The sequence below is a fragment of the Dama dama genome, chromosome 24 (assembly GCF_033118175.1).
Source record: "Dama dama isolate Ldn47 chromosome 24, ASM3311817v1, whole genome shotgun sequence".
NCBI classification, from domain to species: domain Eukaryota; kingdom Metazoa; phylum Chordata; class Mammalia; order Artiodactyla; family Cervidae; genus Dama; species Dama dama.
Window position 1 is genome coordinate 56,943,091 of NC_083704.1, and position 23,901 is coordinate 56,966,991.

The 23,901-nt window shown below is 58.3% G+C and overlaps 1 protein-coding gene across 6 annotated transcripts; it reads left to right on the forward strand.

Moving 5' to 3' along the window:
- The first annotated feature begins 1,468 nt into the window (after positions 1–1,468).
- ALS2CL (ALS2 C-terminal like) lies at positions 1,469–23,691 on the forward strand. 6 transcript variants are annotated; one of them, XM_061128785.1, is made up of 27 exons: positions 1,470–1,539; positions 4,699–4,826; positions 5,617–5,741; positions 6,482–6,680; positions 7,010–7,075; positions 7,530–7,695; positions 8,197–8,328; positions 9,044–9,163; positions 10,040–10,098; positions 10,246–10,312; positions 10,752–10,948; positions 11,972–12,037; positions 12,449–12,547; positions 12,635–12,796; positions 13,743–13,854; positions 15,169–15,246; positions 16,124–16,254; positions 17,419–17,592; positions 17,748–17,844; positions 17,972–18,129; positions 18,689–18,757; positions 19,676–19,849; positions 21,036–21,078; positions 22,108–22,169; positions 22,276–22,425; positions 22,718–22,814; positions 23,225–23,691. In XM_061128785.1, the coding sequence occupies exons 2-27, from the start codon at positions 4,792–4,794 to the stop codon at positions 23,303–23,305; spliced, it is 2,919 nt and encodes a 972-aa protein (XP_060984768.1). In that variant the 5' UTR covers positions 1,470–1,539; positions 4,699–4,791; the 3' UTR covers positions 23,306–23,691. The 6 variants fall into 6 exon arrangements, with proteins under 6 accessions (XP_060984770.1, XP_060984768.1, XP_060984773.1 ...); XM_061128786.1 differs by lacking the exon at positions 1,470–1,539 and adding an exon at positions 2,426–2,593; XM_061128787.1 differs by lacking the exon at positions 4,699–4,826 and having other exon boundaries at positions 1,469–1,539.
- The last annotated feature ends 210 nt before the right edge of the window (positions 23,692–23,901 follow it).

The following is a 23,901-nucleotide window of genomic DNA, read 5'->3' on the forward strand; positions in this document are numbered from 1 at the left end:
GTTGGGAGCTGGCAGCCTCTGACCCTGTTGGCCTTGGGCCTGGCCCAAAATAGCTCTGGGGCTGAGCCGGGCCTGGGTGAGATCTGTGTGTTCATCAGCATGTACTTGTGTCCAGGGGCACTCGAGTACATGGGCGTACACAAGTATTCTGCACTGACCTCTCTGCGTGCATGGGTCTGAGTCTCAGTGTGTGTTCTGTGGAGCAGGGTGTGAGTCTGCACACACGTGCCCATGGACAGAGTTGCCACCCAAGTTGTGCAACACAGAAGCCCTGCCAGTGGATTCAATAGCAGATGGGTCCATGTGACACAGGTGAATGTACTGTGGAATCATGTGTGTGTCGGGGGCGGGGGGGGGGGGCAGAAGTTCAGGTGGGTATGTGTACATCTGTGATGGGATTGGCTAAGGGCCTTGGGCTGCACTGCAGGGGGCCAAGAGCAGGTGGGCCCAGTGGAAGCTGTCTTTGGGGGCACTACCAGGGCACTTCAAATTGTGGGCACTACCAACAACCCTGGAAGGAAGGCTGGGCATGTCTTGCCTCGTTTATGAGACAGTAAAACTGGGCTTGGGAATGCTTGTGATGTTATCCAGTGAGTGGGGAGTGAGTGAGGGAAGACCAGCCCGCATCCTTTCTTCATTTCCACTGCCTGTTTCTGGAGGGTGCCTCTTGATCTCAGACTTGTCAGTGACACAGTTATCCCCTAGAATCCTCATGCCGCGGGAAGTGTTTGGAGGACCCAGAGGAAGACAGCAGGCTACTTTGTTACAGGCTTGAACCATGAGTCCTCCCTCTCCCAGGAGGTTCTCTGGGACAAGGCTTCCTGCCACCTTTTCCAAGGTCGCAGGCCCTGGCGCGCAGACAACCGCTGGCTGACTTCACGGTCTACCGGGCCATGTTGAGAGTCGGGAGTGGGGGCAGGAGACTTCCCTAAGGTCATTCAGACAAGAGTGGCGGCTGGCCAAGGCCATCCTGCCCACCAGGAGCAGCCTCGGTTTACCCTCCTCTCGGCCACAGGTTTCAGGGACCCATCCGGTGCACCTAGGCCCGGAGGGCGTCAGAATGGTGGGGCAGGGGGGCGGTACGCAGATGAGTGGAACAGGGAAAGACCCCTCCAGGATGCTTCCTAAGGTGTAGCTGAGTTCTCCTGAGCGTGAGCGTGGGTGTGTGCGTGTGTGTTGGCTGGGGTGGGCAATCAAGTTCCTACCTCCTGTCCTCCTTCTCCCACCCCAACTGCGTCCCAGACCCTAGAGGACGCCAAACTGAGACCTCAGGAGAGGCCTCGTGCGCGGGGCAGACTGACGCCACTTCCCGCCTCCTCCCAGCATGTCCCGGTCTTGGACCACGAGCAACATCCCGAGGCGGGGTGGAGGCAGGGGAGGCGGGGCGGAGGCAGGGGAGGCGGAGTTGCCTTCGGGGGCGGGGCCGGGAGGGAGTGGGGGCGGGCCCTGGAAGGAGTGGGGGCGGGGCCAGCGAGGGGCGGGTGTCCGCGAGCAAGCAACCGCAGCGCACTCCCCCGCGTGGGTCCCCGCGCCTCACAGGTAAGGGCGGGGTGGAGGTCGCGCGTCTGGGGCAGAGCCCTTCTGCTGTCCTCTCTCCTCGCTCCAGGTGAGACTTTAGTCTCCGCGCCCTCTCGGGCCGCTGCGCGCCGCCCCTCCACGACTGCTTAGTCCTCGGCAGCACTCACGCTCGCTCGGGGCCCGTCAGAGTTTGTCCGAAGGCCCCTCCCTCCCAGCGGGGTTCAGCTTCGTCCTCCCTGCCCCTTGGTCACCCTGTCACCACGGGACAGCCTCCCTGGTCCCGTGCCTGACAAGAGGGCAGTGCCCAGGGGCTTGGCCTGGGCTGTGGGGCGACCTCGTGGTTAGTACCCAACTTGAGGGACTTGGCGCCAGGAGGTCACGCAGTCTAGTGTTGCCACAGGGAGAATGGCATGGGCAAACGCCTGGTGACTGGAACAAGATCCCATGTTTGGGAAATTCCAGTGACTGTTTGTGCCTGGCCAGGGAGAGGAAGGAAAGCTGTGAAAAAAATGCCACCAGGGAGATCGGAAGGGTGAGGGGTGGGGTCTAGGACAAGGTACTTGGAGCCACTGAGGCCCAGAGGAAGGGTGTAGTGGAGAGGCCCAGGTGGAGACTGGGAGCTGTCAGCTGTGACAGCTCAGCGCCCCCTCCCTCCGGCAGCTCCTCCCTCCTCTCTCTGTCTACCGCCAGGAGTTTGCTGGATAATCAAGGGGGTTCCAAGGCAGCCCAGGAAAAAACCTCCACAGCACGCAGCACTTCCTTGGCTGGCCAGACCAGGAAATCATAGAGTACCGTGACAGGGTGTGGCCAAGGGGCCTGAGGGGCCAGGCCTTGGAGAAGGCAGGGGAGAAAGGGACCCACCGTGGACGGAGGCCAAGAATGCAAGAGAGAGAGAGAGTGTGTGCACAAGCAAGCCAGAGAGTGAGCTAGCAGGTCTGGCTGCTGGTTAGATAGCTGCAGGGACCGGCAGCTGACTCACCTGGGCATGCCAAGACTAGCCAGTCTTTCCTCACCCTGCCCCATGGTGAACATGAAAGCTGCCTGGGGAGCCTAGGTATTTGCTGTGTGCCCTGAGGTGAGTCGCCTTTCTGAACTGCCTAGCTCAAGTGAGCTTCATGGGACTGGGAGCTGGAGGCCTGGGTCTGAGCCATGTATGTGCTCTATAGTTAGTGTCTTTGGGCCCTCCCATTCCTTCCTGGGCCTCAGTTTCCCCATATGTACCTCCTGTGCAGACTCCTAAGGAACCTTAGAACTGGATGCAGTGAGAGGGTAAGAAGGCCATGCCCTTCACCAACGAGCCGTGGCTTGGTGATGGGACTAGTGTTTGAGGGAGGAGACTCCTGTGGGTCCCTGTGGTGTTAGGTTCAGCACCTCTTTCTCCTTACTTGTACACACTCAGGCACACTCATGCCTGGCCTGGCTCCTGCCCTCATATTTCATTGCCTCTAGGGTGAAGCCTGGGAGCTTCTTATCCTGGGAGCAGAGGCTCTTGGGACTGCCAGATCAGACGTTTAGCCTCAAATGCAGTTTTCTCCCCACCCACCGCCTCACCAGCAATGCTTAACCTCTGGCCTTTCCTTTGGGCAGTGTGACTCAAAGGTTAGAGATCCTTCTGGGGCCACAGACCTGGAAGGGTCCCGGAATAGTGTTGCCAGTCTGGGTCTGTAAGACTCAGCTCCAGGGTCCCCAGGATGCACTGAGACGTAAGGGAGGCTGAGAAACAGGTCCCCATACCCAGAGGAGCTCCCCTCCATCAGTGTATCCTTTCTGAAAGTGTTGGTCACTCGGTCATGCCTGACTCTTTGCAACTCCATGAACTGTAGCCTGCCAGGCTCCTCTGTCCATGGAATTCTCCAGCGAAGAATACTGGAGTGGGTTGCCATTCCCTTCTCCAGGGGATCTTCCCGACCAAGGGACTGAACCTGGATCTCCTGTATTGCAGGCGGATTCTTTACTGCCTGAGCCACCAGGGAAGCTCCTTTATCCTTTCTAGGGAAGACTAAAAAAGCTGTGATTTAGTCAGAGTAAAAAACTGTAATTTAGTCTTCTCTATTTCATAGAGAAGGTGATTGAGACTCAGAGATGAGCAAGGCCCTGGATAAGCTGGGAAATGGCCAGGACTGGGCAGAGGTCAGAAGGGGGCCTGTGGGAGCTGCTGAGGTGTGAGCCATGCGTCCAGGGTGAGGGAGCAACTGGCAGCCCCATGCGGCAAGGGGAGGAAACCTGAGGGGGAGAGGAGCACCTCAAATGTGGCATTGGCTGGGGTGGGCCCCGCATAGTATCAGGGATCTGATGTTCAAGCCCTCCCACCAGTGAGTTATTTGCTGCAGGTCCCCAGCTCACCCTGATCTGGTCTCTAGTCTGTACCGCCTATCTTAAGCACACCTTCCCCCCTTCACTTTTAGCCAGGGTCCTCACCTGTCAGCTCTGACCCTGATAGACTGCCAGCCAAGGTTGGAAGTTCACCTTCCAAAGGGTCTTTCCATTCCACCAGTTTCTGGAGATAGGGGTGAGAGTCAGATGGGCCCAGGCCACACTTGCTGCACCTCTGACTCCTAGGCTGGGCTCGCTTGGTCTGTCTGAGTTGACTTGGAGCAACCTTCCCCTAGTCCTCCAAAGCAGACTGGGCTGCTGCAGGCCCAGCAGAAAGAGAAGAAGGGTGCAGCTGGGTGTCCAGTCATTTCTCCTTCCTGCCTCTCCCTCCCAAGGCCTCACCCTCCTGAAACAACAACAGCAGGAAAGGTGGGGCAGGAATGCCTGGGCCCATGGCCAGAGTTCTGAGACATTTGCCTCACTTTGTTGCCCCAGAGACAATTCCCTGGGAATCATAGGCTCTGCCAGGGGCCTGGAATACCCTTCAGTGTCTTTGGGGCTAGGGGGGAGGAGGTGGTGAGACCCCTTCCCATTTGGTCTTTTGGGTCTACCTGCATTGCCTCAAATTATGTCTCTAGTTCCAGCCGGGTCAACCAACTCAGAGTGTCAGAGTTGGAGAGAGGCTGAGTCTGAGGGTCTGGGATTAAAAGAGAATTTAATTTTCAATTCTAAGATGTATAGTTATGAAATCTGGGCAGATGACCTCGTTTGCCAGGTCTGGTAGGAGAGGGCGGTGTCTGATTGGAGGCTGCAGCCTGGTGATGGTGGTGGGTTTGAACCTCGGCCCTTTGCTTCCTCTCTCTCCAGTCAGGAGGCTCCTCTCTCAGGTGATCCTGCCTTCTTGGTGGGTTCTCTCCAGAGCAGGAGGTACAAAGACCTGCTCAGCCCCAGAGCCCCCACATGTGGAGTAGGACCTGTCCTGCAGGATCGGCCAGGTGGGGAGCGTGGCGGGGCCGGCTCCTGCTCACGCTGACCTCACCCTCTCACTGCCTGGCATCGTCTCGTCTGCAGCTGTCACCGAGTATGCGTCCCCAAGTCTGACCTTGAATATCACCACTCCCCCACCCTGAGCCCCTCCACGGCTCCTCTGCCAGCCACTTAGGCAGCTCTCCGTGGGCTCCCTGCCGAGCCTGGGTCTTCATGCTAATGAGCTTTTGCTGTCGGTTCCCTCACCTGCATTCCTTGTCCTCTCTGCCTCTTTTATTTCTTGTTCATCCTTCATGCCCCAGCAGGCAGTCCCCTACCTTCCCCAGACCTCTTCTTGCTTACAAGGCCCTGTTGTTTGACAGGGGGTCCTGAGTCATGACCCTGAGAAAAAGGCTGTGCCCTTCTAACAGTATCCTTGTTTCCAGAGACTCTGTGGAGAGGGGGCTAGGTCAGAGTACTACTAGATGTTACTCTGAGCCCTTGGGAGCCATGGTGGGTGTTTGAGCAGGGGAATGAACAAGCCAGAGGGCTTAAGGAGCATCTGCCTTTTGGGTAAAAATAGATGCTTCCTTTGGCAATTCTGAGCCCTGTCTACTAGTCCTTCAGGCTCCCCTCAACTGGGTCCAAGTGGAGCATAAACAGGAGTCACTGGTCTGTTTAGAACTTCCCTTTGGGGTGACCTGGGCTCCCTGCTCAGTTCTGAGGCGGGGTGGTCATGGGCCTTGCTTTTGGGCATATGACCTGAGGGGAGCACTGACCACGCTTCCACAGCTGCTCTAACCTGTGCTCTGTCCACAGGCCTGAGTCCGGCACCCTGGCTATGTGCAGCCCAGAAGAGGCGGCCCTGCTGCGGCTGGAGGGGGTTTTCTCAGACACCCTCACCCACATCAACAGCCTTGTCCTCCAGCCCCTTCTCGAGGCCGGTGAGTTGAGGCTCTCCAGTGAAAAAGGTGGGAGCCACAGGAACCATCCTGCTAGGGATAGGAGTCCTCCCTGGTTGGATCTTCTGAGCTACGGCTTTCTCAGCCGCAGATGGGAGCGGTGGCATTTGAAGTGGGTGGCTTTCGATGGGTCCAGGGTTCTCACGCCCAATTGTTGGCTGCTTCCTTCTCAAAGGGACCCCGGGGAGCTAGGCTCTGAACCCCATTCTAACCTAGGTCTGCTGTACATGGAGATGATATTCCATCTCTCCCAGGGCACAGGTCTGGATCTCTGCCCAAATTCTCATCTTGCTCTCACCCAGGGCATGACTGGAAGGCAGGATGCCTGGTCTGTGAAGTAACCTTAGGCAGGTGCCTTCATCTCAGGAGCTCTATCGGCATGTCTGTAAATGGCAGGGGACCACTGTACATTCTGGACCTGAGGAAGTTCTGAAACTCAGGGACTGCGTGTACTTGGTGGCCATGGGTTATCAGTGCTGTCCCTACGTAGCGAGGAGGTGGACATGTGCCCCTGTTTAACCCACAAGGGTGCCGCCCACTGCTGCAGCCTGCCTGTCCCTTGCTGAGCTCCAGGGGGCACGTGGGCTTCCAGTCCTGTCCCAGGGACCTCCAGGTCTCGTGGGGCTGCTGCCCCCTGGGTGCCCAGCCAGGGTGAGTTCGTGCTCCCTGGAAGGTGGAGCGGCCCTGTCCCAGCTCACGGGGTGCTTGCGCTCCTGCCCCAGCTCCAGAGGCCTCAGACCCCTGGGGCCGGGAGTGCCTGCAGCTCCTGCAGCAGCTGCAGAGGAGCTCCCGACAGCTGTGGGACGTGACGGAGGAGAGCCTGCGCTCGCTGCGGGAGAGGCTGCGCCGCCCCGAAGCCGTCGGCCTGGAGTCCCTGCTGCTGCTGCATAGCGCGGACCGTGTCCTGCAGGTCCACCTGGAGTAAGACAGTCCCAGCGGGCTGGGGGTGGCGCTGGGACTCAACCTGGCTCAGGGCTTCAGCAAAGGTTTGTGCTCAGCCCTGGGGTTGGCTGTTAGCCTGGTGGCGGCTCAGACACCCCAGATCTGAGCCTGGTGACTTCCCAGGGAAGAAAGACTCTGAATTAGAATTGTCCAGTTGGGTCAGTGAGGACTCAAGATCAGCAGTGCCCAGAGCCAGGCCCTCAGGGTGTAGCCACTCAGCCGGTAGGATCTAGGGACCCCAGAAGGGCAGGCCCTTGGGTCTGGAGCTGAGGGTGGGGCCTGCAGGGTGTCCCCGGTGCTACCTACAGGTACATCGAGTCCTACACATGCTGCGTGGCAGTGCAAGCCTTTCAGAAGGCAGCAAAGAGGAGGAGGTGAGCACAGGGTGCTGCGGTGGGCCTCTGAGTGGGGTGTGTCTGGGAGGGAGGGCTTGGGGAAGCCACGACCCCAGAGCAGTGAGCGTCACAGCCCGGGACTCATCCTGAGCACTCCTGGCTCTGGCAACCACACGCTGATCCACACCCCTGAAGAGGGGCAGGGAAGCCTTGGGAAGCTGTGAGCAGAAGCCAGACACCAACTAGCGGGAGTGACCCTGGGGCAGGGGAGCATTCCTAATTCCTACTCAGGGAGGGCTGTTGTTATCAGTGATCCCTTCAGTCTCTGAGATGCTGCTCCCAAATCTCAGCCACTGTTCTCATGGGAGAGAGCTTTGGGGTCTGGGATTGGTCCTGAGATCTGAGGGATTAGCCAGGGCAAGGAGGCAATGGTGGTGGGTGCGGGAACAGAGGAGGGGAGAGTGACGGGGTGCTTGGCCCTCCCTCCACCCAGTGAGTACTGGCGGGGCCAGCGGAAGGCACTGCGGCAAGTCCTGTCAGGTGTGAGCTCCGAGGGCTCGGTGGGCACGGCCCTGCTCCAGGCCCTCCGCCAGCCACTCGCCCATCACGTGCAGCAGTACGTGCTCCTCCTGCTGAGCCTCGGGGACACCATCGGGGAGGTAGGTAGCAGGGTTGCAGGGGGCAGGAGGCCAGGGCAGTATCGATACTTACCAGACCTGCCTCCACGAGGAAGCTGACAGACGGGAGAAATGGGCCTCTGGCTCAGGGAACCTGCCTTCCTCAGGAACTCCTTGTTTGAAAAGGACCTGGCCTGCCTTGGGGACATCATCTTGTTCTGGGGGTTTGAAGGGCCATGTCCTTGCCCTGGGGTATCTGAGTTACATGGACCTGCCGTGGCGGAGCCAGCAGAGACCCGGGGAGCAGATGTAGACTCAAGTGCTGGGCGTGAGGACACGTGGCCCAGGCCCAGATGGGGCATCATCGGATGGTCCTGAATCCCCTGGAGGCATCCTCCTGCTGACCTCTCCTTGGAGGAAGAGCCAACAGGGAGAAAAGAACAAACCCCTGACCAGCTGGGCCAGGGCAGGGCTGGGGCAGTCATCCCAGAGTGGGGGAAGGTTCTGATGAGCTCCCGCCCTGGTGGCTCTGTCCCCCCACAGCGTCACCCCACCCGGGAGCTGGTGATACACGCCGCCGGCCTCTTTGGGGACTTGCAGTCCTTCATGAGGCAGGAGCTGGACCAGGCCACAGCCACGCAGGCCCTCTGGTCTACTCTGAGTAGCCGGCTGAGGGTGAGTTCCATGCCTGAAGGGCGCTCTGAGAAGACCTTCCCATCCAGCAGGGGCCCTCTGGGTGGCTCAAGCTGCCTGCTGCATTCTCCATGCTTCAGTTTTCTCACCCGAACAGGGCAGTGGCTAAAGCAAGTGTCTGTGACATTTCTCTGTCCAGCCATCCTCACGCATTTGTTGAGCCACTCCTGGGCTGGGATGTGAGCTGCTGGCTCTGAAAGAGTGGTTACAGAACTGACGCCCTCTGCCTTGGGGACATCATCTTGTTCTGGGATGTCGCTGAATGATTGCACCCTCCAGCCACTGCCTATAGTGCCCCTACCGGGGGAAAATCCCCTGTGCTCTAACAAGGCGTGACAGGCTGGGGCCTAGAGCAGAGAATTAGATGGAGAAATGAAGGGGATAAGAACTGCCCGAGAGAGGCGGGGGTCGTAGAACCCTGGGTGAGAGTTGATGGGGGCTTGGCTGTGGCCATGGCCTGAGATGGGGCGGAGGAGGACAAAGCGGGGCTTCAAGAGACGTGACATCTTGCTGGGAGTAGCCAGGGATGAAGCCCCACCAGCTCAGAGCCCCAGTGCCCATCACTGACCTGGGGGCCTCCGGGAGATGCTCAGAGTGTGGGCAGAGGTGCCTGGGGCAGAGGCGGGCAGTGGAGTGGCTGGTGCAGTGTCAAGGACGGGGGTCCCTGAGCTTTGCAGTTCCCTCCTCGCCTCACCAGGATGTGCTCTGCACCCCCGCTCGCCGACTCTTGCAAGACAGCCAGGACATCCCCGTGACAGTCACCCCACTGCGGGCAGAGCGCGTGCTGCTTTTTGATGATGCCCTCGTCCTGCTGCAGGTGGGCTGGGGCAGGCCAGAGGTCTTGGGAGTGGTTGAAAAAAGGAGGAAAGAGACAAGTGGCTGGGGGAGATGAGGGGGCTGAGGCGTGGAAGGGGTGCTCCTTGCCCATCGAAACCTATGTCTCCTGAGGCCTGGTTTGGGGGTTTTGATGCAGTTTGAGTTTCCCTCCACCCCTGACTTTCCCTCTGTGCTCCAGGTACACTGACAAGACACCCACTAAAAGTCGCCGAGCCCTTTCTCACCTCTGGCCCTGGGCATGCCCTGTTTTCTCTGTGGGACCCTCTCTTGTCCTTGCCCATGTCTGGCACACTCCTCCTCCCCTTGAGGCCTGGGCCTGGAGCCACTTCCTCCTGTGGCTATTGCCAGGCGGGAGAGGTCACTACACAAGATCTTCCAGAGGAAGGGAGGCTTGGTCTGGCTCTCGGAGCTGGGATGACGTTCCAGGTAGAAGGAGCAGCACAAGCGGAGGGTCAGGCTGCGGAGAGTTCGTGGCGAGTGGAGAAAGGAGGGGGCACGTGACCTAGGGCTGTTCTGTATGGTCTCAGGTGTCAGGCTCAGCAGCAGGGACTTGAGGGAGGTTTCTGGCAGGGGCTCACAAGGTCCAAGCTGTATTTCCGGAAGACCACTCTGGTGGCCCTGATGGAGCAGGACGTGGGGGGTTGTGGGAGACTGATCCTGGGTCTTGGGTGGGAAGGGAGGTGGAGGGGCTGCCTTGGAGATGGGAACAGGCGGGGGTGGTGGGGGACTCAGCGCTGGGCATGCTGAACTGAGCAACCTGGGGACACCCAGGGGCATGCTGAGCAGGTGCTTGGGAGCAAGGCCAGACCAGAGAATAGGTGAGCATCTTGCCCACCTATGCCCCATCTTCTTTCAGGGCCACAACATCCACACCTTTGATCTGAAGCTGGTGTGGGTAGATCCTGGGCAGGACAGGTGAGCATCCCTCTCCAGTGACACCTCAGGCCTTCCCTCCCTCTACCCCATGGAACCTGCCCACCCCAGGGCTCTGAGTTGGACCTGCCCCCAGCTCCCTTCTGAATAGAACTGAATAGAACCTACTTATCACCTCCATCTGTCTAGGTGCACGTTTTACCTCCTCACACCTGAGGAAGAGTTCTCCTTTTGTTCCAAGGACCCGCAGGGCCTGGTGAGTGTGGGTGGACTGTGAATGTGGGGACTAGGATTGGGGGAGTAAGGGAAGGCGACAGGAGGGTTGCAGCACAAGTATACTGCCCTGGAGGCTCCTTGGGAATGTCAAGCCTCTGGAGTCATGGTCAGAGTGAGTCAGGTGTCTGCCTGGGCTCAGGCGTCAGACAGCCATAGAGAGCAGGTATTTTTCTCTGTGAAGCCAGGGTTGGGGCCTGCTTGATGGTTTTGTTTGGCCTCTGTGGGCAGGCCCAAAACTGCAAGTAAGTATCTCAGGTCTGGATGAGGCTCTAGGGAGCAGTGTGGAACTGTTAGAGGTTCCCCCAGGTGACAGAGTGAGGTGTGGGGGGGGTGGTACCTGGAGCCACCCCAGGAGGCTTCCTAGAGGGGCTGCCTCCAGCAGCAGTGACCTGTCCTGTGTTTCCCCTGTCCTCCCCCAGGTGGTCTGGCAATGGAAGGTTACCCAGGCTGTGTGCCAGGCCTTGCGTGGGAAGAAGGACTTCCCGGTGCTGGGAGCAGGCCTGGAGCATTCTGAACCTCCCACCTGCCGCTGTGGAGCATACACCTTCCGTGCAGAGGGCCGCTTCTGCCAGGCCACTTACGAGGGCGAGTGGTACTGGGGCAGGCCCCATGGCAAGTGAGTAACTGAGGCTCTGGGCCAGGCAAGGCAGGGGTCCTCCTGGGAGTCTGGGGGGCACATAGGACCCAGATGGACCTTATTGCTTCAGGGCATGAACCAGAGGCTGTTACCCTCTCTGGTCAATTCTGTTTCTCCCACAAAGTCTCTCAAGTCCTCCTGGACAGCACTGGCCCATAGTAGGTTTGTGCCAAATAGTCTTGATGTCGGTGAGGCTGGTGAGCTTGGGACAGGCATCAGGAGACTGGACTTCAGGGCCCGCAGTTACTGTTCTGTCCTCAAGGCGGGTGAAAGAATAACTGGTGTCTGTGTAGCATTTTCTGGCGGCCCTTACAAGAATGGCCTGAGGGAGTGTTAGCACGCCCTTTGTAGATCCAGAAACCATGACTTTCTCCAGGCCTCAGGGTAGGGTCTAGGGGAAGCCTGGCCTCAACTGCAGATCTATACGACCCCACAGGCAGATAGGCTTTTGAAGAATGTGGCCCTAATTTGTGCCACAGCTGGCGAAACCAAGGCCCTGAAAGCAGAAGGGACTCGCCAGGGTTACGCTGGCAAGCGTTCCACTCATTTCTGGTACCCTGCCTACTTCCAGAAAGGGCTTCAGGAAGCCTATGAACAAAAACAGAAAAAGCAATGCTGTGTCAGAAGAGGAGATGAGGATGGTAGAAACCCCACTGACTCCTAGTGCTTGGCTTGAACTTGAAGGTTAGCTCTGAGCTTGCTGTTGGTCAAGGGAACAAGGCAACCTGGATGCTTCCGGAACTTCCCCTGCTGGGTATAGAGTGCCCTCCCTGAGGCTGCAGGGGCAGCTGTGCCAGGAGTAGGAAAGGGCCGAAAGTCCGTGCAGGGTTGTGGAGCTCAGGGAAGAGGCCCCGTGGGAGCAGAGAGTCCAGCCCAAGGGCGATCGAGGCCTCTGAGAGAGTGTACGGTGGAGGCCAGCTGGGGGACTTGTGTATGCTGAAGGATGTCTGGTGGACCTGACGCCCATGGGCCTGATGACTGTGGACCTTGACTGTGTTCCAGGGGAACCCTGAAGTGGCCAGATGGGCAGAATCACGTGGGAGATTTCTGCCAGGGCCTGGAGCATGGGTAAGGCTGGGGCTGACACGGGGCAACGTGGTGGGGGTTCCCACTCCATCACTGTCACCAGCCTGGCCCCACCCTAAATTCCCAAACCTCCAGCAGAAACTTGGAGGCCGTCTGGTCCAGTCCCACTCATTGTCCTAAAGGGGAAACTTGGCCCTGAGAAGAGGGCAGGTCATGGAGGGAGTGGTCTAGGGCCAAAAGGCCCTCTCAGGGTGCATGGGGGTGGGGTGGAGGTGGGTGGGGTGTCCTGAGGGGCCCTTAGGAAGAAGAAGGACCTGATCACCTGTAAGATTCTCATTGTCTGCGAAGGCCCCTTGGAAGCAGGGACACTCCTGGGCATGGAGAGGCTGTGACAGGTGTCTCAGGCCGTTGGCCCCAGTGCTGACCTCCCTCCCTGCCCACCCACACTGGCAGCTTTGGCATCCGCCTGGTGCCCCAGGCCTCCGAGGATAAGTTTGACTGTTACAAGTGCCACTGGCGAGAAGGCAGCATGTGCGGCTATGGCATCTGTGAGTAAGTGACCCTCATCTGACGGGGGGCAGCCTTGTGGGCTGGACACGTCCTCTGGGAGGCAGGGCCAGCCATTGGTGACCTCCTCAGGTACAGCACCAGTGAGGTGTACAAGGGCTACTTCCAGGAGGGCCTGCGCCATGGATTCGGGGTCCTTGAGAGCATCCCACAGGCCCCTCGGCCCCTCCGGTACACAGGCCACTGGGAGAGGGGCCAGCGGAGTGGCTACGGTGTTGAGGAGGACAGTGACAGGTGAGCGCTCTGCAGATCCCCAGCAGGATTGAGGGGAAGAGAGGACCCTCACAGACCAAGTGCCTCCAGGCATGGGTTCCCTGTCATCAGTGGGTCCATTCTGTCTGTCCCCCAGAGTCTTTCTGAAGCCCCTCACTTCCACTCCACGCCCTCAGTTGCTGCTGAGGCTCAGGTTGAGGGACCCTGACCTTGACTGCAGGTGTGCCCCCCACCACCAACTCCAGCCCCTCCCTGCTTTGTCAGAGAGGAGTTTGTGACCCCATGATCTGGTCCCATCAAAGGGTCACAGCCCTTCCGGGTTCTCTAGGCTGAGACAAAGCCCAGTGTCCTTGGCCTGGCATCCGAGGCCTTGCCTGCTCCTCTGAACTCATCCGTGCCATGACACCTGTGTACCCCCCAGCCTTCTAGACCACTGAAGTGAAGTGAAGTGAAGTGAAAGTCGCTCAGTCGTGTGACTCTTTGCGACCCCATGGACTGTACAGTCCATAGAATTCTCCAGGCCAGAATACTGGAGTGGGTAGCCGTTCTCTTCTCCAGGAGATCTTCCCAACCCTGGGATCGAGCATTAGCAGGCGGATTCTTTATCAGCTGAGCTTCCAGGGAAGCCCTCTAGACCACTGAACGCCCCCACATATCTGACGTATACTGATACCTCCATGGCTTTGCATGTGTTACAGTGGCACTCTCACTCCATCTGTCCTTCCTGCCACCTCTCCCAAGAAGCCAGCCAGGATGCCCTCCCCCAGGCAGGCTTCCTTTCTCCTCCACCCTCTGTTCCTCTTGTGGGTCCTGATCTCACCTCCCCATGTCTGACTGGAGTGAATTCATGTCCTGGCTCCTTACCTGTCCCTTGCCCCCCCACCCTGAGTCCCGTGTCAGCAGAGCACACAGAAGGTGCATGGGAACAATTCTGATCCAACTCCTGCCATCCTCTCTTCTCCCCCAGGGGTGAGCGCTATATTGGCATGTGGCAGGCTGACCAGCGCCATGGCCCAGGGGTCATGGTCACCCAGGCGGGTGTCTGCTACCAGGGCACCTTCCAGGCAGACAAGATGGTGGTGAGTACAGAGACCCACATGTGTCCTGAGCCACCTCTCCCTGCTCTGGGGCCCCAGAGCTGAACTGAAGCTGCTCAGGAGTGGATGGGGCAGGTATCAAAGTTCTGATATGCTAGAGCGAGCCCAAACCTGGGCCAGAATCCAGTTCTGCCGCCTGCCTACCCTGGCCTTGGCCAAGTCCCTCGCCCTCCCAGCCTCACTTTTCCCTTCAGCAGCTCAGGTTACCTATTTATTGTAATGACTCACTGGAATAGCAATTATGAAGTGAATGGTAATGAGGATGCCAGCAGCCTCCACTGCCCACATTTGTAGACCATTAACTGGGTGCCTGAAAAAAAAGAAAGTGGAAGTGTTAGTCAGTCATGTCTGACTCTTTTGTGACCCCATGGACTGTAGCCTGCCAGGCTCCTCTGTCTTGTCTGGAATTCTCCAGGCAAGAATACTGGAGTGGGTTGCCATTCCCTTCTCCAGGGGATCTTCCTGACCCAGGGATCGAACCCAGATTTCCTGCATTACAGGCAGATTCTTTACCGTCTGAGCCACCAGGGAAACCCTGGTGCCTAGCTCTGGGCTAGGCCTCCCAGCATGGTCTCATGGGATCCTCCCAGTAGCCCTGGGGTTCATGTTGTCGTCCCTAGTGTACAAGTGACAAATGTGGGGCTCAGAGAGGTCAGAGAACCTGCCTAGTGTCACATTCTGCTGAGTGACAGAAATGAGTCTCAAGCCCAGGTATCCTGAGCACGGGCATATCAACCCCCACCTTCTGTCTCACCCACACCCTGCCAGGTGGTTGGTACATAGTATGGCTCGGCCTGATGGCGGTTATTGATACTGTGGCTTGTTTGTTTAGCTACACTTTGTTCTGGAAAGAATTGAAGGAGGAAGAAAAGATAAGAATAGGCACATAAAATAGATTTAAAAATAAGAACACAAATTGTATCCCATTTGGCTCTGAAGCTTCCTGGCAGCCAGAGCCGCAAGGGAACCTGATGAACTCCGCTGCCCCTGGCATCAGTGACAGGAAAGTGGAGATGGTTCAGGAAAAGCCCAGCACTTCCTGAGCTGTAGGTGGAAAGGAAGGGTCCCCCAGAAAACTTCCTGAGAGAGGCCGCTGGAGGGGAGAAGCCAGGTCTGAGGGTGTCAGTCAGAGTAACCCAGGATCGAGGTGCATGGGGTTTGTGCAGTCCAGGGGCTGGCATCCCACCTGGGCACAGTCCTAGGAGGTGTGCCAGGGCTCAGGACCCTTCTCCTCTCCCTACCCCTAGCCTTCTGGCCCTTCCTAACCTACTGCTCCTACCCTCCCCTCTCCTCTAGGGCCCAGGGATCCTTCTCTCTGATGATGACTCCTTATATGAGGGCACTTTTACCAGGGACCTGACACTCTTGGGGAAGGTGAGAGCCACTGAGACCCTACTCCGCTCTGCACTGTGACTTTGGCCGGAGTCTATAATCTCCCTGCTTAGACCCAGGACTGAGGGTGGGTGGAGAAGGTAGGGGGCCCTCTCCCATCTCCACTATATCTAGGGGGCATGTGCAGCGACCTTTCTCTGCCACAAAGGTGCAGTTTGATTGGGTATGAGTCAAGAGGGCATGGGCAGGCTTGCCTTGGGTGCAGAGGGTCTGGTGGTCTCTTGTGTCCCCCACTGGCTCCAGAGTTAGGGATCCACCCCCTCTACCACCACCATCAGTGCCTTGAGTGGGGTCCCCTGAAGGCATTGTCCTTCAGGAAGTTTCTGCCCGAGCTGACCCAGCAGAAGGCAGTTGTATCCTTGCTGGGGCCTTTGGACACATGGGGGCTGTTTTCTCTTTGTAATGACTGGAGGGTACTGTGGCATCTAATGGACAGAGACCAAGAATGCTCTGAATGGGACAGTCCTGTGCAGCAAGGAATTGCCTCTCCTTGGGGCCAATAATACCTCACGCCCTCCCTAAGGCCACTGCCTACTTCTGGACTTATTCCCCACTCCCAGCCTCAGTGGTGGTTCCCCTGCTCTGACCTCTGAGTCCCTTCTCTGGCTCCCTTGTCATCTTCTACCTCAGAGACAAGCCCCTTGGTGGTGGGCACAGCTCTCAGTCAGGGCTCCTGCAGGGGTGAAGCATCATGAGCCCCTTGGGGTGGGGCAGATGGAATGGATGGTGGGAAGGCCACCCATCAGTTTCTAGCCTCTATGACCCAGGATGACGGGCATGAGGCCTGTCATGATTGGGTGGAAGGGCAGCTGGATAGACAAATGGACAGACATCCCTGCATTCCTCTCCCGGCTTCCAGGGCAAGGTCACCTTCCCCAATGGCTTCACCCTGGAGGGCACTTTTGGCAGCGTGTCAGGGAGGGGACTGCATACCCAGGGTGTGCTGGACACAGCTGCCCTCCCTCCAGATCCAAGCAGTACCTGCAAGAGGTGAGAGCCTGACCGTCTGGCCTGTGCATTCTGGAGCCTTTCTTGGGGGTGTGCTTGTGGGTGCCTGTGTCTCTACCCCCAAAGACTCAGGTCTCGTTAGAAGGGCTTTTCTGTACCTCCTCTTAGCTCTTTGGAGAGTTCAGAAAGCTCAGGTCACACAACCCTTACCAGAGACTCTGGGAATCAAGGGCTATGTGGTGATAACTCCATATGCCACAGAACTGAAGAAAAATGCTATGTATAGACTCTATACATAGAGTCTTTTTCTAGGAAGGTACAAGATAGTTTCCAAACCAAACAAATGACAATAAAATAGACAATTCAAGTGTGAGTTGAGCTTAAAAGAAAGGGAGGTGCAGATAGGCACTATAATTGAACATTAGCCTGACTCTGAGTTCCCTGGCAGCCAGGGTGAAAAAGGAAACTTGGAAGTGGATTCACTCTCCTTATCATGGGGGTATTTGAAAAGCAGATACACTTCCTCCTTATGGGGACAGAGTTCTTCTTTGGAAAACAGGTGTTCAAATGGTGCCTCTTGCTATGTCTGTTGAGATGTGGTTGGTGGTTCTAATGGTGCCAGCCAGCATTGTAGAAGTTGATTTACCTGACACATCATCCCAGCACGTTTCTTTTTCTCTGATAGCAGGAGCTAGAAGTGGATGGCAAACCCTAGGGGCGTGAACCCGGGTCAGGTGCAGGTGTAGGGATATCTGTAAGTGTGACAGGGGAGGGCAGTGCTCACCAGACATGCACACAGCCAGACCCCTGGGCCTAGCGACCGAGACAGGTTAAGCTCAGGAAGGAACCAGGTGTGGGAGGAGGGAGAGTCGGGGAACCCTGGGCTTTGGGCCCTCGCCTCTCTTAGGACAAGACCCCACTCTCTGGACTGGGCCTCCAGCTCTCCAGATCTTTCTGTTTCTTTTCCAGGGCTCTGTGTGCCCCTGTCTCTTTTCTCTACCGTGGAGTAGATTCTCTCTGACCCTTCTCTGCCTCCCGTTTCTCCTCCTGGAGTCTTGGAGGTCAGACCCCTCTGCCTGCCCCAGTCTATCCACCCCACTGGGGCCCTTAACTCTGGCCAGGCTGGATATCCCCGCCTCTCCAAGGGCTGCACAGGGTCCTACATGGCTCCCTCCCTGTCCACGTTTCCCGCCACCTCCATCGCAGGCAGCTGGGCCAGGGCGTCTTCCCCGTGGAGAGCCGCTGGCAGGGGGTCTATGGCCCCTTCCGGGACTTTGTTCGTGCCGGCTGCCCCGGGGACCTGCGGGAGGCCCTGCTGGGCTTCCACGTGCAGAGCTCACGGGAGCTGCGCAGGTCGCAGGAGTACCTGTGCTGTGAGAGGTGAGGCCCAGGCGCGGGGGTGTGTGTACCCACGGGGTGTCCAGACCCAGGGCTGGGGGCAGTGGGCTCTGAGTGGGCGGGGGCGGGGGAGGGTGGAGAAGGCGTTCTGGAGGGGCGGGCCGGGCCTGGGTGAGACGTTGTGTGTGGTGCCCCAGGACCCGCCCCGAGGACCAGGCGGGCAGCATGGAGGAGCTCCTGGAGGAGCTGCGGCAGCACCGGGAGCCCGAGGCCCTGCAGCGGTGCCTCAGGAAGGTGAGGCCACGGGGAGGGTGCTGGCCACAGGGGACAGGCCTTGCTGAGAGGCCGCGGTGCTCCTGTCTGAGAAGCGGGCTCTTGCCCTGGGGCTGAGCATCTCTTTGTGGCTGTCGCACCTGCCCAGGCTCTGAGCAACTCTCTGCATCCCCTGGGGAAGCTGCTCCGGACGCTGATGCTGACCTTCCAGGCCACATACGCAGGTATGGGGGCCAACAAGCACCTGCAGGGGCTGGCGCAGGAGGAGGTGAAGCAGCACGCCCAGGAGCTCTGGGCCGCCTACAGGTGAGCTCGGTGGCACTCGGGGACAACCACTGCCCTGTCCCCAGGGTGGGGGGCTCTGCCCTTTCTAGGCCTCAGCTCTGTCTGCTGCCCTGGGTGGGAATGGTGCCTCTGCCTTGGGTCTGGGTTGAGAGAGAAACAGAGGATGGGTTGGTTAGTGTGCAGCTGGTGAGCATATGGGTTAGACGGTGGGGAGGTGGTAACAAGGCCTGACTTCAGCCAGAGTCCAAGCCCCAGCCAGGCTCTGGGCTGGCTCTAACCCCACTGCAGGCTGATCCTGACCTGGGCTCACAGCCCATCTTCTGTCCTGTCCTGGCTGAGCTGTGACCCCATCAAACATCATAAACCGTAACCTTAAATGCTATAGTTCGTTCTGTTCCGGGGTTCTGGGACACTCAGGTGGACATCCTGTACTCCCATCCCCCTCACTGCTGAGGTTTGGGCAGCTGGGCTCTGCAAGCCTCACGCTTCATGGTTCTGGGAGCAGAACCCACCTGCCTGGCCTTGGGTGACTCGTTCTGTGGGAGATGGCAGCCACACCGCCCCTCTCTTTGGTTCACAGGGGCCTGCTGCAGGTTGCCTTACAGCGCAAGGGCGAGGCCCCAGAGGAAGATGAAGATGCAGAGACAAGGTGACTGCCCCCAGGAAATCTGTGGGGTCTTCTGCCCTGGTGCAGCCAGGCTCAGCTCCAGGGGATCCTTATTCCTTGCTCCTGGGACTTCCCTCAGGGAAAAGAGGTGTTTCTGAGGAAATGTTTGGGGTTCATGCTACCGACCACACGCTGTTCGTTGACCATTCAGGAATCATAAAGACCTGTGACCCCTGTTCCTTGAGCAGCCTGGGAAGGGGCACTGCCACCATGCATCAAATGCACCTTTGTTCTGAGCATGTTATCCCAACCCCTCATCTCTTAGGTGCCTGGAGGGTGAGCAGCTTCCTCAGGCACGTCCTTCTTCCTGTGCACAGATGGGGAAACTGAGGCCTGGTAGAAGCTGAGCCTGAGGTCACACAGAGCAGGAATTAAGTGGGTCGTTAAATCTCTCGGCCCAGTCCCCCCAAGACCAAATCTCACAACTTGCCTTCAGATTCCAGGCCCAGGGATCCTGATCAGAGGGGGCTTTCTGTTACTGCATTGCAGGAGGCATGGGAAACGGGGTTAGACCTTAGGGAGAACTTCCCCCTGAGTCCCAGCAAGCACAGAAAGCTAGGAGGCCCAATTGGACTAGCCTGGAATGACTGCTGACAGCTTTGCTGCAGGTCACTCATCCATCAGGGCCCGGTTTTGCTTTCAGTCAAGTGTGGATCAAAACCCAACCTCGCCTGCCATGTTGGTTCTCAAAGCTGAATGAGAGCATGAGGTGGTCACAGATGTCAGTTGATTGTGAAACGACTGAGAATGGGGCTGGGAAGGGTTTTCTCGGGGATGGGGGAGGCTGGAGGCAGGAATACTGAGGTGGAACGAAGATTTCTAAGGGCTCGTGGGGGCACCCCAAGTAGATGCCCACGCCCGCCCTGCTGGCCCTGAGCCGTCCTGGTGGCTCCCACTCAGGGACCTGCGGGTGCACGGCTTGGTGCTTCCCCTCGTGCTGCCCAGCTTCTACTCGGAGCTCTTCACTCTCTACCTGCTTCTCCACGAGAGGGAGGACAGCCTCTACAGCCAGGGCATCACCAACCTGAGCCTCTTCCCCGACACCAAGCTGCTTGAGTTCCTGGACGTGCAGAAGTAAGCCTCCCCCCCATGCCACGTTGGCCAGAGTTCTTGTGCAGCAGAGGATGCAAACTCAACTCCAGTTGTCTTCAGAGAAAAAGGGAAGAGGATAATTGGCTTATGTACCTGTGAAGTTCTAGGATGTGGCTAGTATGGCTAGATTCAGGTATGGCTGGATCTAGGTGTTCAGCTGCATGAAAAAGGAAGCAATCTCTCTCTCTCTGTTGGTGTGTCTCTGGTTTCCCCATGTGGTGACAAATAGCACCAGTCACTCGAGGTTTATACTCTCCCCACAAGGAGCTGGTGTCTCCTTCCCAGGAGCTCTAGCGGAGCCTCTAAAGTTCCTCCATGGCATGGCTAGGTTCTTGAATGTGTCCCTGAATGCCGGCTGTGGCCCAGATTGGCCAGGCTGACCTCAGTATCTACCGCTGGGGCTGGGGTAATATCACCTGCTCCCAGCTCTTGGACTGAGAGTGGGAGAGGGATGATCCTCAAGGGGGAAACTGAGGACTATTCTGGAAGCAGGTCAGAGCCTCCCTTCTACCCTCAGTAATCAGAACATCCTGTATCCTCCATGCCCCTTCGATCTGAGTGTTGAGGGTGTGAATGCACTCCTGCCTCCCACACCTGGTCCCCCTTTTCGCAAGGCAATGGTGCTTCCTATCCCCCTTTCCCTCAAAACCCTTGTTTCACTTTCTGTTGTGGTGAATGTTTCCTGCATCTGACCAGTCACCAGCCCAGAGACCTGGTTGTCAACAGCTTCCCAAGGGTTTTCCCTCTGCGCCCCTCCTGCCGCCTCAGTGCCACCTCCTCCATGCTGGCCTCCCTGCTTCATTGGCTGTACTTCCCTTGTATGGCATCCCTACTTCTCACCAGCCTGTGCCAGCTCACTGAGCCCCTGGAGCAGTCTCCACAACTGAGCTCTCTGGATGGACCCCCCAGGGCCTTGTCCAGGAGGGTGCCCTGGCCTGCAGCACCATCCCTCTCTCTGCTCTCTGTGTTTTGGGGCTCAATGGAGGGCTGCCCTCTCAAGGAATCCCCCCTGGTCTCCTGTAGCCTGGGCTCCACACAATGGCTCCCAGATGCCATTGTGCATCCCCAGCCCCTTTCCCGTGCTCAGCCCTCCTGGGGGACTTGGGGGTGCAGGGAATTTGCCTTCTGACTCAGAAGGCAAAGCCTCCCATCTCCCGTCTTATTTCAGACACCTGTGGCCCCTCAAGGACCTCACACTGACGACCAATCAGGTGAGAGGGTGGGCCGGTTACCTGCCTAGGAGAGGGGGGCCTGAACCTCAGCTGGGCCCTGGGTTTGCTCAGGTTTCCGAGCAGCTCTGTACCCTGATAGTCACAGTCTCAGGCCGCAGAGGCGGGTGAGGGAGAAGACGGCAGGCTTTCTGCACTGCTCTGGTTCTCCTTGCGGGTGAGTGTGCAGCCACAGTGGCCAGGCTCAAGCGCAGGCCCCACCCCTTTTACTGGCTGTATGGCCATGGGCGAAATCCTTGATCTCTGTCCCTCAGTTTCCGCATCTGTGGGAGTACCCACTGCTGCAGTACTAGGACTCCCTCACGCGATTGTTGTGGGAGGAGGGGAGTTGGCTGGAGCAGAGGAGGCGCTGGATTTCAGTGTGCTTGCTGCATCGGCAACGTTAGCGTTGCTGGGAACTCGTTAGAAAGGCCAATTGGACCCACGCCAAACCTACTGAGTCAGAAACTCAGGGAGAGAACTTGGAATTTGTGTTTCAACAAGCCCTGGGATTCAACAGCTGTTGACATAGGCACTTAGAACTGGGCAGCACCCAGTGACCATTGGCTGCTACGATTCTTCTGTATCCACCTTGATCCTCCCACCTCCTGGAGACCGTTTATCCCACTTTACAGTCAAGTAAACTGAGGTTTATTAGGACTTCCCTGGTGGCTCAGATGGTAAAGCGTCTGCCTACAATGCAGGAGACCCGGGTTCGATCCTTGGGTCAGGAAGATCCCCTGGAGAAGGAAATGGCAACCCACTCCAGTACTCTTGCTTGGGAAATCCCATGGACGGAGGAGCCTGGTAGGCTACAGTCCATGGGGTCGCAAAGAGTTGGACACGACTGAGCGACTTCACTTTAAACTGAGGCTTACAGTGGAGCTGTGACTCGCCCTGGGTTGCTCAGCCCTCTGGGCAGAGCTGTGCTGAAGCCAGTGATGAGGAAGGGGTGGGTGGAGAGGGGCTTGGGGACCAGCCCTGACCCTGGAAAGGGGAGGCCTCATCTAACCCCCTCTCCCGACCACACAGAGATACTCCCTGGTCAGAGACAAGTGCTTCCTGTCGGCCACGGAGTGTCTGCAGAAGATGATGTGAGTCCGCAGCCTGGGGAGGGGGACATGGGAGGCAGGAATGTGGGGACTCCTGGTTGGGACTGAACCCGAGGGCCTTGATCTGGAGCCAGTTACCCTGCTGCAGCACCACGGTGGACCCCCGGGAGAAGCTGGAGGTGCTAGAGAGGACGTACGGGGAAATCGAGGCCACCGTGTCGCGGGTGCTGGGCCGGGAGCACAAGCTGCCCATGGACGACCTGCTGCCGCTGCTCATCTACGTGGTGTCTCGTGCCCAGTGAGCCCCAGCTGGGGGTGGGCCCAGGAGCTTCCCTTCCCACCCTGCCCGCCCCCAACCAAGACATACTGCAAAGCCTTTGAACACTCCGGTCTATGGGCACAGCCTTTCTTGGGACAGATGGGGAAGCTGAGGCCCAGAAAGTCCCACCCAGGGTCCCATGGGTACCACTCACAGCGGGGACCACAGCCCAGGTGTCTAGCCACCCAGACCAGGGCTCCTTCCCAGCTGCTGGGCGCCTGTCCTGAATGGTCCCCTTCTCCCTCTCGTGGTGGTGGTGGTGGTGCTCCAGAATCCAGCACCTGGGAGCCGAGATCCACCTGATCCGTGACATGATGGACCCTCTCCACACAGGAGGCCTGTATGACTTCCTGCTCACGGCCCTGGAGGTGAGGGATGGAAGCGGTTGGCCCAGGCAGGAATGCCCTGGCCTCTGGGGCAGACCCCTTTTGCCCCAGACACCATCACGGGGATGCGCTCACATTTACAGCTAGTGTGTGTCTCCATGGGAGGGGTCCTCACAGAGCCCCCGCTCCAGCCCTTGTTAAAAGCGGCTGGGTGGGGGAAAGTAGGCATAGCACATCCCGGCCCTCGGCTCCCCAGGGCTGAGTGTGCTCCATGCTGCGTTCCTGAGCACAGGAGAGGGAAGGACCCTTCCTCAGACTGTGGCTGAGGGCTGAGTTGGAGACACAGTGGTCCAGGCGTGGGAGTGGGTGCACCCGAGTCAGGCCCTAAAGCCTCTGCGTGCTGCTGGGGGTGGGCAGGCCAGCTGGCTTCAGCCTCGCCTCTCTCCTGCCAGTCTTGCTACGAGCACATCCAGAAGGAGGACATGAGGCTGCATCGCCTGCCCAGCCGCTGGAGTTCCAGGGAGCCATGGTAGCTTGGCTTCTCCTGGACACACCTCAGAGCTGAGAGGGCCGCTGCGGAATGCCTGTGGCCTGGGCCTGGCCGAGCCTGGCCCCGGGGGCAGAAGGCCGGATGGGCCCTGGAGGTGACTGACTCTTTGAGGAGATGAGGTCCAGTTTCTCCAGGGAGATGCTGCTGGAGTCCTGACTGGGGTGAGGGTGACAGGTGTGGCCCCAGAGCTGGTGGTCTGCCCCACACCACTCTCCAGGCCAGCCTTGGATAACCTCTTTGACGCTGAGGGCAGAGACCCTGACTTATCCTTGCGTGAGACCTGCCTTCACGTGACTGAGCCGCTCTGGGCCTCAGTGTTGCCATCTGTAAAATGGTGGACTAGGGGATCTTTAAAGAGCCTTCCATCCATCTTGCTGACTTCTGGCATCCTTCCGTAAGTCTGATTTTGGTCTGTTGCACTGTAAGTGAAGTTCCTGTGTCATGGGGGGTGTCATTCCATTTCTCCTGTGCTGGTCAGAGGCTCCAAACTGCTAGTGACTGCTTCCTTTATTGGGGTTTTTATCCCCTTGAGTCATCTTCTATACCTGTTTCCTCTCAGGTCTTCAGGGTAGGAACTGT